The 13315-nt window shown below is 46.0% G+C and overlaps 1 protein-coding gene across 1 annotated transcript; it reads right to left on the bottom strand.

The window, feature by feature from the left end:
- Positions 1 to 574: 574 nt before the first annotated feature.
- Positions 575 to 12095, bottom strand: LOC134069768 (NACHT, LRR and PYD domains-containing protein 1 homolog). Its single transcript, XM_062525838.1, has 5 exons — positions 12090 to 12095; positions 6040 to 6186; positions 1621 to 2609; positions 1337 to 1522; positions 575 to 950 (listed from the first exon to the last, which is right to left on the bottom strand). Exons 3-5 carry the CDS (start codon positions 2360 to 2362, stop codon positions 931 to 933), a joined length of 948 nt encoding a protein of 315 aa, XP_062381822.1. The 5' UTR covers positions 2363 to 2609; positions 6040 to 6186; positions 12090 to 12095; the 3' UTR covers positions 575 to 930.
- Between the last annotated feature and the right edge of the window lie 1220 nt (positions 12096 to 13315).

Below are 13315 nucleotides of genomic sequence, written 5' to 3'. Positions count from 1 at the left end.
CATGAGCAGAACGTAGATTGTATTAGAAGTGAACATCAGGTAATAGGCCTACTTAAAAAAGATTAGAAAGTGCCATAGTTTGCAACCAAAAAACGGGACATTTAAAAACGTGTGGCAACCCTACCGCATGCGCTTGTGCGGCGTGTTGTCGTGGAAACATAAACATCTTGGCTGTCTTCCTAATTTGTGGTGTTGATGGCTGCAGGAGACGCTGTTACATCAGAATCAGAAACATCAGAAATGTCCAGGAGAAAATAGCTTTCGAGGACGCTACTGCGCTACTTGATCAATAAAATAGCTTAGCTACAGAAAAGTTACTTGGTTTTGTAAATAGCGACGTTACCGTCAAGCTACTGAAAAATGTGGTTATAGTAGCGTCGCTACATAAGTAAAAAAAAGATAATGTGCTGTTTTTTGTGTAAATAAAGAAAAGTAAAGATAACTATTGGTAAATATAATCCTCACAGCAAAGAAACATTAGGCTGTAATACGTTTTTATCCAAATTACTCTGCAGCTTTATTTAATGAAGTTTAAAATGTAAAAACATACACATGAACAACAATTAGGTACGCAAATGCATCTTTCCACTTTAAAGTTTCAGAACAAAACAATACCTCGTTATTAAGCCTTATTAAAATCTTAGAACTTGTGGCATATTTCAAACAGTGGCCTAAAATGGGGCTTAAAGCGAAAAAGGATAGTGTGCATGAAGAAAATCAAAACTTTTCACATAAATGATATATACATAATTATCTATTATCAAATCCCAAATGGCTCTGTCTATGTCTAGATTCATGCACAGTGCCTGAGGACTAAGTCTTGAGTATGAACTTTACATTGAATTGAATTGTCTTTAAAAATGAGAAACAGCTTTATTTGATTGGCATTTAGAGCAACATGAATCATGATGAAGGGTAACACCTGGAAGTTCACTTTGGTGGAGTTTGATCTGCGAGAGAGAGAGAGAGAGAGAGAGAGAGAAGATATTTTTTAGGAGAAGAGGAAGACTGCAATACTAGCTGTACACTACATATACAACTGCGAAACAAAGAGGAATGACCACTGAGGAACACACACACACACGTATGTATCATATGGTTTGTCGTGCCAATAAAGCATATTTGAATTGAATTGAATTGAATTAAGAGAGAGAGAGTGAAGCGAGTGAGTGAATGAGAGCAGGAGAAGGAGAGAGAGAGAGAGATAAGAGAGGGATCATGTTTCATTCAACAATTGTGCAAATGTTTAACTATTTTATATATTTAACAACAGTTTTGAAAAATGCAGACTTTCAATGAAAAGTTCATAAAGGAAAATGTAATTGAAATGTCGCACCAATATTGATGTGGAAAACAGGGGCCACAACAATTCCACTATTTTGAGCCGTAATGGAGGACGAGGCTGAGGCTGGCTGGACTGGGTTAGAGGAGCCAGAGAGACGAGGGGCCACAGCAACTCCACCAGTGTGAGCCGTAATGGAGGACGAGCCTGAGGGCATCTCCTCTGTGCTGGTAGTGGACACTAAGGGCAGAGAGGCACAACATCAGCACCACACAAGAGAGAGGAAGGACATAAACAAACAAACACATGCTACACATACAGCACTAGCTTCACACTACCTTCCACAGGGCTCTGGATATTAGCAGTGTGTAGGACTGCAGAGACAGGAACTCCAGCAGAGGTGTTCACATTGTCCTGATTGTTACAGCATTCAATTCCCAAGATCTCTGCTTGCCAGACTTGCTGGTTGTCTACAGAGCTGAGGAGCTCCATCTTGAAGTCACCTGCTTCCTTCACGCGCACCACAGAGAAGTTGGGAACAAAATGGCTGTCTAGGAGGTCCAGCTCTACAGGGTAGATTGTGGAGTTGCAGTCAGTCTTTGAGCAGTCAGTCTTAAAGCAGCCAGTGTGCAATGCATAGAACTCATTCATCTGCAGAGGTCTCACAGGCCGGGGCTTGGGGAGTCTGAACCCTCTGAACCCCTCCGAGTTCTCCTGTTTCTCCACTAACTCTGTGAGATGGGCGTCCGCTGGCAGGAGGTATGTGCGGAAAGTAAGCGGTAATATGCTGCTCCGATAGACCTGAACATCTGCATGCAGCTTTCCAGTGAACAAACGAGATATGAAAGAATAGAAAAGCCCAATAGCAGAAAAGGAGGGGTTCACCAGCCTGGCATGGAAGCGATTCAGCTCACACTTCTCTATCAACACTCCACTGTCCTGCTTATGCAGAACCTCCACAGCATTCTTCAGAGAAGACAGGCTACCTCCCAAACAGAGGAAATGTGGCAGATGGATCTCCTCCAGCTCTCCTGAGATGACTTTAATGTCCACTGACGGGCCAGCTGGTCTGTACTGCATGTGGGGCAGCTCATCAGCCAAGAGATGCCAGTCTATGAAGCGGTACTGCAGGGTGACTGGACCAGCACACGTCCAGCGCAGACCAGACTCTGGGCACTCATAGCTCCCTGCAGGAGAGCTCAGGCTGTAGGTGGAGACGCTCTTCTCTGTGGAGACTTCAGGCTTCACCAGGACCCAGTGGCTGGAGTCTGGAACTTCAGCACAGGATTTACAGCTCCTCTGTGGGGCATCATTGTGGTGATCCTCCCTTTAACGCACACACACACACACACACACACACACACACACACACACACACAGTTGAACACAGAAAAAGCAGCACAATGACACAATTGAGTCTGGAACTTCAGCACAGGATTCACAGTGGTGATCCTCCCTTTATCACACACACACACACACACACACACACACACACACACACACACACACACACACACACCTAAATGATAAGTCTCAGCTTCCAACATTGCTCAAGTCAAACAGTTTGGACATGTGATCTTTTAGCTGTGGCTGAGCCCTGAGCAGAGTGAACACACACAAGGCGGCAGGTCCCAGGTGGATTTATGTGTGTGTGTGTGTGTGTGTGTGTAACTGTGTGTGTGTGTGTGTGTGTGTGTGTGTGTGTGTGTGTGTGTGTGTGTGTGTGTGTGTGTGTGTGTGGCCTCAGGCTATGTGCTGCAGAACTGATGGAAGTAGCCACAGACATGTTCAACATTTCTCTCACACTGTTTACAATCACACCCCATTGTTTAGTTTTGGTTTTCAAATATTTGGGTTTTATGCCTTTAATTGGGGAGGACAGTAGAGACAGGAAGTGAACAGGAGAGAGAGATGTGTTGAAATGACCCGGGACATGTGGACCTGAATATGGTATGGACGCTGTAACCAGCTGCACCCCAGCAAATCCCCAGTCCCATCCTTTTAAAAGTCCACCACCATCACACCTGTACCAAAGAGAGGAGCGGCCTCACGCCTGAATGACTACAGGCCAGTGGCCCTCCGGAGGGCCTTATCAACACACACATCCTGAACATCGTTCCAGCAACCCTGGATCCAATCAGTTTGTGTACAGGTCAACCAGATCCATACAGGATGGCATCTCTCAATTCTGATTTAACACCATCATCCCCACTAACCTCATGAACAAACTGCATAATGTGGGTCTCTATGCTGCTTAACTGGATCCTGAGCCTCCTCACTGGCAGGCCACAGCTTGGAAGCCACTGCTCCAGCACCCTCATCATGAACACTGGAGCAGCACAAGGCCACGTACAGTACTCAGCCCTATACTGTACGCCCTCTTCACACATGACTGGGTCACGTACAGTACTCAGCCCTATACTGTACGCCCTCTTCACACATGACTGGGTCACGTACAGTACTCAGCCCTATGCTGTACGCCCTCTTCACACATGACTGGGTCATGTACAGTACTCAGCCCTATACTGTACGCCCTCTTCACACATGACTGGGTCACGTACAGTACTCAGCCCTATGCTGTACGCCCTCTTCACACATGACTGGGTCACATACAGTACTCAGCCCTATACTGTACGCCCTCTTCACACATGACTGGGTCACGTACAGTACTCAGCCCTATGCTGTACGCCCTCTTCACACATGACTGGGTCTCTGTCCAGCCCAACAGCATCATCATTAAGTTGGCGGAGGACACCACAGTCATTGGTCATCACGGGCGATGATGAGTCAGCACACAGGAGGGAGGTGGCAGAACTGGTCACATGGTGTGAGGCTAACAAGCTCACACTGAACATCAAGAGCAAGGAGATGGTGCTGGACATGAGAAGGGGTGAGCAATTACACCTGCCACCACTAACTGGACACTCAGAGGTGGAGACAGTGGACAGCTACACATTCCTACTTCACACAGAGCACATGATATTGGCATTACTGATCTCCAGCTTTGTTTTATACAGATGTAAATGCATAACCTCCCAACACACACACACACACACACACACACACACACACATGGTTTGAACACAGACAGAGCAGCTTAATGATGGGTCCAACATTGCTCAAGTCAAGCTGTACAGTAGGGAGTCGGGACGTGTGTGTGTGTTTGTGTGTGTGTGCTTGTGTGTGTGTGTGTGTGTGTGTGTGTGTGTGTGTGTGTGTGTGTGTGTGTGTGTGTGTGTGTGTGTGTGTGTGTGTGTGTGTGTGTGTGTGTGTGTGTGTGTGTGTGTGTGTGTGTGTGTGTGTGTGTGTGTGTGCGTGTAAGGAGAGAGAGAGAGTGTGTGTGTGAACTACTGCTCTGCACCAACATACACTTGTCACATATCACATAAGTGATATTTCTCCATTTGAAATGGGCTTTTTAAGAGTATTTGCTGTGTGTGTGTGTGTGTGCATGTGTGTGTGTGTGTGTGTGTGTGTGTGTGAGAGAGAGTGAGTAAGAGAGACACTGAGGGCCAGATGTACTAAGAAAGTGCTAATAGCGAGTTTTTGTATGCGCAGAATGCGAACACTGTGCCTTGCGTGGAGTTTACTAAGCTGTCACTTCATTACATTATCAGCGTTCATCACCGCCCGTCCCCGCCCCCTCTACAACGCCTATTGCGTGTGCAGAGCTGAGCCACAAGTGCAGTTGAATATTGCAACAATGAAAAGAATCAAAGTTTAGCGATCATACATGATACAAAGAGATGTCAATGAGCAGCGACAGATAGAGTAGGCCTAGTAGTTCTACTAATCCACCTAAAAAAATGCTTGAACTATTTAGCCTACTGCACATAGACTAGGGATATGACTTAATACCTAGTCTAACAGATTGGGAAGTGTAGGCTACTGTATGTCGTGAAAGAGAAAATACGATTTTAGAGAGGCCAACAAAATTTAAGGTTGCTTTTGACATATTACAATGAAGAAAACTGATGCTCTGAATACTAATTCTGTTGTCTCTAAAAGTTTTTCTAATAGACGCATTTAACCGCAATTTGAATTACACCTGCTTTTAGAAGGCGGAGGTTTTCCAACGCAAAATAGATGTGCACTGCTTTCATACATGTGGCGGAATACTTAATAAATCGATATTAGCACTTCTCCTCCCCTGTGCTTGCGTGATACACCCACTTTTTTAGCCTGGCACGCCCTCCCAGTGACGAAACACCTTCGGCGTTGCTGTCGCTGGTCTGGCCAACTGCTAATCGGGCAGGATTTCTGAATTCCGCGAAACTGCGGAACTGCCCCCTTTTGTCGAGAACCAATCAACTTTGAGCAGCTCCAACGACTCTGGGTAGAGGCGTGTTCAAGGCAGTGAAAAGAGTGTTGTGATCAATTTAAACTCTGCAAACCCCTTTCTAACATCGACCAGTAACAAATCGAGGCACTTGAAGGAGGCGGGTCAACCATGCTCTTGGAAAAACCGGTGAGCACAGGCTCTTGGTCAGACCAAAGTCTCGCAGAGCTTTGAAAGTCGATGGCAATCAGGCTACCACTTTTTAGCTGATACGCCCAAGAATGCATACACATGACACGGAAAAGCGCAAATAGCCGTTTTCAGCTCCCACGACAGGCAATCTGCATTTTTCCTTCAGTGCGACCTGTTTGTACATACCATCGCCATGTTTTTACGCGCACGTTACGCCTGAAATGGCCGCAAAAACGTTAGCACATCTGGCCCTGAGAGTGTGTGTGCCACTGTCCACCAGACTCACGTGTGTGTGTCCAGAGAGAGCAGCTGTGCTCCTGGGTCCTGCTGGACTTTGTCTCTGAAGTGCAGCTCTGCAGCATCTGAGTGGGAGCTGCTAGCAGAGGCTGCTGCTGCTGCTGGACTCTCCTTCAGGAAGGTACGACCATCCACTCTAGAAGACAAATGATTACTCATGTGTTAATACTCTATGTTTCTACAGTTTAGACACTATTAAAAAAAACACACACACACACACACACACGCACACTCTCTCACACAAACATCAAGGCTTATGACACTCAAGCAGACACTTACCGGTACTCACTCATCACTGGGTTATTTTCCCACACAGAGATCTGTGTGTGTGATCAGACTCATGACACTTTCTCTAGTATCAGGGTATCACAGTGGGTATCAGGGTATCAGGGTATCAGGGTATCAGGGTATCTGGGTATCCCCCCCGCCACACACACACACACACACACACACACACACACACACACACACACACACACTCTCTCTCTCTTATGAACTCCACTCACTCATGACTGGGTCATCACCCCCCACACACATCTCCAGTATACTATACTACATCTCTCATCTATTACACTCACACACTGTACATCTAACTATACAACAGATACACACACAGATACAAACACACACACACACACACACACACACACACACACACACACACACATACACACCTACACAAAACATTATTCGCCCGCACACAGTACATTATTTTCATGCACTCATCAGAGGCAGCAGCTGTTTCATGCATAGTCCTATTTGAACAATAAAGTGTCACACAAACACAAACACACACACACCAAGGGTTATTACACACAAAAGCAAACACTCACTCCACTCACTCATCACTGGGTTCTCCCCCCACACACAGATCTGTTGTTGTGTGTTCAGACTCACTCTAGTTTCTCCAGTTTGCAGTGGGGATTCTTGAGGAGCTCTGAGAGATGCTGAACTCCTGCATCATGAAGCTCATTGTCACTCAGGTCCAGCTCCTTCAAACTGTAGGAGTTTGAACTGGCAGCTGACGCTATCACAGCACAGCTCTTCTCTGTGAGGGAACAACCACCCAGCCTGGAGAAACATAACACATGATGACATATCTGATTAATACACTCACAGTACAGTACACACTGTACTTCTAACTATACTACAAACACACAAGCACACACACACACACACACACACACACACACACACACACACACAGTATTCCCCCACACACTGCATTTCATCTTCATCAGAGGGGGGCACTGACACACACATACTCACCCTATTTGAACAATGAATTAGTGTGTCTCACACACACACACACACACACACACACACACACACACACACACACATCGGTCATCACTCGGAGTGGACACAAGCACACACCAACACACACACACACACACACACACACTAGCACATCGAATAACACTCTGAGTGGACACACACGCGCGCACACAAACACACACACAGAAATAGACATACACACCACACACACACATACACACACTCCACACACACCCTTGAGAACTCCACTCACTCATCACTGGGTTTCCCACACACAGATATTCAGCATATACAACAACTATTACTCTCACTAACTGTTCATCTAACAACACACACACACACACACACACACACACACACACACACACACTCCACACGCTCCACACGCTCCACACACGCTCCACACACACACACACACACACACACACACATACTCCACTCACTCCTCACACTCCACACACTCCACACACTCCACACACTCCACACACTCCACACACACTCCTCACACTCCACACACTCCTGACTCCACACACTCCACACACTCCTCTCACACATACAAACTCCACACACTCCACACACTCATCAGTGGGTTCTGCCCCCCACACACAGATCTGTTGTTGTGTGTTCAGACTCACACTAGTGTCTCCAGTTTGCAGTGGGGATTCTTGAGGAGCTCTGAGAGATGCTGAACTCCTGCATCATGAAGCTTATTGTAACTCAGGTTCAGCTCCTTCAAACTGCAGGAGTTTGATCTGGCAGCTGACGCTATCACAGCACAGCTCTTCTCTGTGAGGAAACAACCAAGCAGCCTGGAGAAACAAAACACATGATGACATATCTGATTATTACACTCACAGTACATTCAGGGGCAGATGTACTAAGAATAGCGATCGTAACGTATTTTGCGCCAAAGCCAACACGCAGAAAGCACACGCTATAACACTTCAGTTTACGTCCTATTTACCAATCCTGAAATTCGTTGGGTAATCTGCGCCGTTCTCCGCCCCCTAACGCAGTTTGCGAAGGAGAACAACTGAACGACACTTCAATCAGAAGCGCAGTTGAATGACGTTGACTGATGCAACATTAAAAGGAATCCGACGTTTAGCATTCATGAAATAATACAATGCATAATGTCAACAAGCAGGAACATAATTTAGAGCAGTAGTTCTACTCAAACTAGGCTTACTTGTGCACGTAGGCTATGGAAGATTTATCAAATCTAACAAGTAGGAAAGTTTAAGCGGATGGCGTGAAAGTGAAAGTAAACATTCGAAAAGCCACCGAAAGTTAAGGTTGCTTTTGATGTAGTACAAAGACGCAAAACTGGTGGTCTAATTAGCGATTTTGTTGTCTTTGAATGATTCTCTTATAGATGCATTTAACAGCAAATCGCATTTAACACCTGCTTTCACAAGGCGGAAATATTTGGGCGCAAAATAGACTTGCGCTTTCATGGGCAGTTTTAGTACATACAGGGGAATACATAATTAGGCGCATTTAACGCTTCTCCTCCCATCTTTTTACACGAACCTCCTACTATCAGCTGACACTCCCTTAAATCCATATGCAAGAGACGGAAAAGCGCAATTTGCCATTTTCAGCTCCCGCGACAGGCAGTCTGCGCCTTCACCTCATTGCGCCCCGTTAATACATACCTCGCCATCTTTCTATGCGCACGTTGCGAATCAAATACGCCTGAAGTGGGCGCAAAAGCGTTAGTACATCTGCCCCACTGTACTTCTAACTATACTACACACACACACACACACACACAGTCTTCCACCACACACTGCACTTAACCTCATCAGAGGGGGGCACTGCCGCACACACTCCCCCTATTTGAACAATAAATTAGTGTCACACACACACACACACACACACACACACACACACAAACACACATACACATCGGTCATCACTCAAAGTGGACACAAGCACAAACCAACACACAAACACACACACACACACACATCGGAAAACACTCTGTGTGGACACACACGCACACAGAAATAGACATACACACATACACACACTCCACACACACCCTCGAAAACTCCACTCACTCATCACTGGGTTTCCCACACACAGATATTCAGCATATACAACAACTATTACACTCACAAACTGTTCATCTAACAACACACACACACACACACACACACACACACACACACACACACACACACACACACACACACACACACACTCACTCCACACACTCCACTCACTCCACACATTCCACTCACTCCACACACTCCACACACTCCACACACTCCACACACTCCACACACTCCTCTCACACATACAAACTCCACACACTCCACACACTCATCAGTGGGTTCTGCCCCCCACACACAGATCTGTTGTTGTGTGTTCAGACTCACACTAGTGTCTCCAGTTTGCAGTGGGGATTCTTGAGGAGCTCTGAGAGATGCTGAACTCCTGCATCATGAAGCTCATTGTCACTCAGGTTCAGCTCCTTCAAACTGCAGGAGTTTGATCTGGCAGCTGACGCTATCGCAGCACAGCTCTTCTCTGTGAGGGAACAATAAACCAGCCTGGAGAAACAGAACACATGATGACATATCTGATTATTACACTCACAGTACATACTGTACTTCGAACTATACTACACACACACACACACACACACACACACACACACAGACACACACACACACAGTCTTCCCCCACACACTGCATTTAATCTTCATCAGAGGGGGGCACTGCCACACACACTCACCCTATTTGAACAATGAATTGGTGTCACTCACACACACACACACACACACACACACACACACACACACACACACACACACTCCACACACTCAAAACACTCCTCACACTCCTCACACTCCTCACACTCCACACACTCCACACACTCCTCACACTCCACACACTCCACACACGCTCCACACACGCTCCACACACGCTCCACACACGCACACACACACACACACACACACACACACACACACACACACACACACACACACACAGTCTTCCCCCACACACTGCATTTTATCTTCATCAGAGGGGGGCACTGCCACACACATACTCACCCTATTTGAACAATGAATTAGTGTCTCACACACACACACACACACACACAAACAAACACACACATCGGTCATCACTCGGAGTGGACATAAGCACACACCGACACACACACACATCGGATAACACTCTGAGTGGACACACACACACGCGCACACACACACACACACACACACACACAGAAATAGACATACACACCACACACACACACTCCACACACACCCTCGAGAGCTCCACTCACTCATCACTGGGTTTCCCACACACAGATATTCAGCATATACAACAACTATTACACTCACAAACTGTACATCTAACAACACATATACACACACACACACACACACACATACACACACTCCACACACTCCACACACTCCTCACACACACATAGGCCTGTCGCGATATTCAATAAATCAATAAATCGCACGATAAAAAAAATGAGCTCGATAACTTTTCCGGCCGCGATAATTTCCATTTTCATGCTTGATTGTTTTTCTCGTCTCTCTCTCTCTCTCCACGAAAGAGAGGATAACCACGGCGACCCCTCTCGGTTCCTTTAGCGCAGCCTAACGAGGAGTGAACCCTCATGTCAGTCACTTGTCAGACATGTATCTTTCAATAACATGACGGACAACTTTACTTTCTTACATTCATTTGATTAACAGGCTAGACGAGGCTTTGGCGATTGGCCTAAGCACACTGAAGAGGCTTTCTGTTGTAGCTTGACAGGTATGGGGGTAAAAATAGTGATAATGCAGTTCAGAAAATCATGCTTATAAGCTACGTTCTTTCATCATCTGATAAAGACACACTCCGCAAAGTCTGCACTCCGCTGAGAGCTCAAGAATCAGCCAAAACAGCCGGCAGCTCCGGTTAAAATGTCGTAAGCTAATTGTCAGCTGTGGTGAAATGTGTTCGTAATCAACGTTATATGTCATAAACGTAGCATACCTGTGAAAAGGCTTTGCAGTAGGATTATCCGCGGACCAATTTATTGCTTCAATTTGTGTTTTATGTGACGTGCAGATGCTGGGTTCATGCCGTTTTGCGCAAGTTTCAAATGTTTAGCTGACTGCGTAGGCCTAATTGATCAGCTATGATGACATTTAGTTCCGTGCATAAGGCTTAGCAACTGTCACTCTACACGCCCCCTGTTGCATGTCACGTTTTAATTTGCTGGCCCTTAAACAGAGTGTTAGTAGAGACTGAGAGTCCATTGTATTTATTGTTTTTGGTTGTTTTGTTCATTTATTGTGGATATTTAAAAATGTCTTCCCATTCCAGTTCCTTATTCTTTAGAAATACAAGTTATTGATCTTTGAAAAGGTGTACCTGCATTATTATGCCATTATCATTATATTAGATAAAAATGATCTCAGAACGGCAATATTATCGTTTATCGCAATAATTTCTGGGACAATTTATCGTCCAGCAAAATTTGTTATCGTGACAGGCCTACACACACACACTCCTCACACTCCTCACACTCCATACACTCCACAAACTCCACACACTCCACACACTGCACACACTCCACACACTCCACACACTCCACACACTCCACACACTCCTCTCACACATACAAACTCCACACACTCCACACACTCCTCTCACACATACAAACTCCACACACTCCACTCACTCATCAGTGGGTTCTGCCCCCCACACACAGATCTGTTGTTGTGTGTTCAGACTCACTTTAGTTTCTCCAGTTTGCAGTGGGGATTCTTGAGGAGCTCTGAGAGATACTGAACTCCTGCATCATGAAGATAATTGTAACTCAGGTCCAGCTCCTTCAAACTGCAGGAGTTTGAACTGGCAGCTGACGCTATCACAGCACAGCTCTTCTCTGTGAGGGAACAACGCATCAGCCTGGAGAAACATAACACATGATGACATATCTGATTATTACAGTCACAGTACATACTGTACTTCTATCTATACTACACACACACACACACACACACACACACACACACAGTCTTCCACCACACACTGCACTTAATCTTCATCAGAGGGGGGCACTGCCGCACATACTCACCCTATTTGAACAATAAATTAGTGTCACACACACACACACACACACACACACACACACACACCGGATAACACTCTGAGTGGACACACGCACACACACACAGAAATAGACATACACACAACACACACACATACACACACTCGAAACACACCCTCGAGAACTCCACTCACTCACCACTGGGTTTCCCACACACAGATATCCAGCATATACAACAACTATTACACTCACAAACTGTACATCTAACAACACACACACACACACACACTCACTCCACTCCACTCCACACACTCCACACACTCCACTCACTCCACACACTCCACACACTCCACACACTCCACACACTCCACACACACACTCACTCCACTCCACACTCCACACTCCACACTCCACACACACACACACGCACACTCCACACACGCTCCACACACTCTACACACTCCACACACTCCACACTCCACACACTCCTCACACTCCTCTCACACATACAAACTCCACACACTCCACACACTCATCAGTGGGTTCTGCCCCCCACACACAGATCTGTTGTTGTGTGATCAGACTCACTCTAGTTTCTCCAGTTTGCAGTGGGGATTCTTGAGGAGCTCTGAGAGATGCTGAACTCCTGCATCATGAGGCTCATTGACACTCAGGTTCAGCTCCTTCAAACTGCAGGAGTTTGATCTGGCAGCTGACGCTATCGCAGCACAGCTCTTCTCTGTGAGGGAACAATAATCCAGCCTGGAGAAACATAACACATGATGACATATCTGATTATTACACTCACAGTACATACTGTACTTCTAACTATACTCTACACACACACACACACACACACACACAGTCTTCCCCCACACATTGCATTTAATCTTCATCAGAGGGGGGCACT

The sequence above is a fragment of the Sardina pilchardus genome, chromosome 22 (genome assembly GCF_963854185.1).
Source record: "Sardina pilchardus chromosome 22, fSarPil1.1, whole genome shotgun sequence".
Taxonomy (NCBI): Eukaryota; Metazoa; Chordata; class Actinopteri; order Clupeiformes; family Clupeidae; genus Sardina; species Sardina pilchardus.
This window is presented reverse-complemented; position numbering and strand designations above follow the sequence as displayed.

What these genes read in the sequence shown, in the direction of transcription:
- LOC134069768 (XM_062525838.1), bottom strand. Translation starts at nt 2,362, where the DNA reads ATGCAGTACAGACCAGCTGGCCCGTCAGTGGACATTAAAGTCATCTCA. An exon ending in TATCCAGAGCCCTGTGGAAG is followed by an intron (nt 1,523 to 1,620) that starts GTAGTGTGAAGC and finishes CTCTGCCCTTAG; the next exon opens with TGTCCACTACCAGCACAGAG. An exon ending in TGTTTTCCACATCAATATTG is followed by an intron (nt 951 to 1,336) that starts GTGCGACATTTC and finishes TCTCTCTCGCAG; the next exon opens with ATCAAACTCCACCAAAGTGA.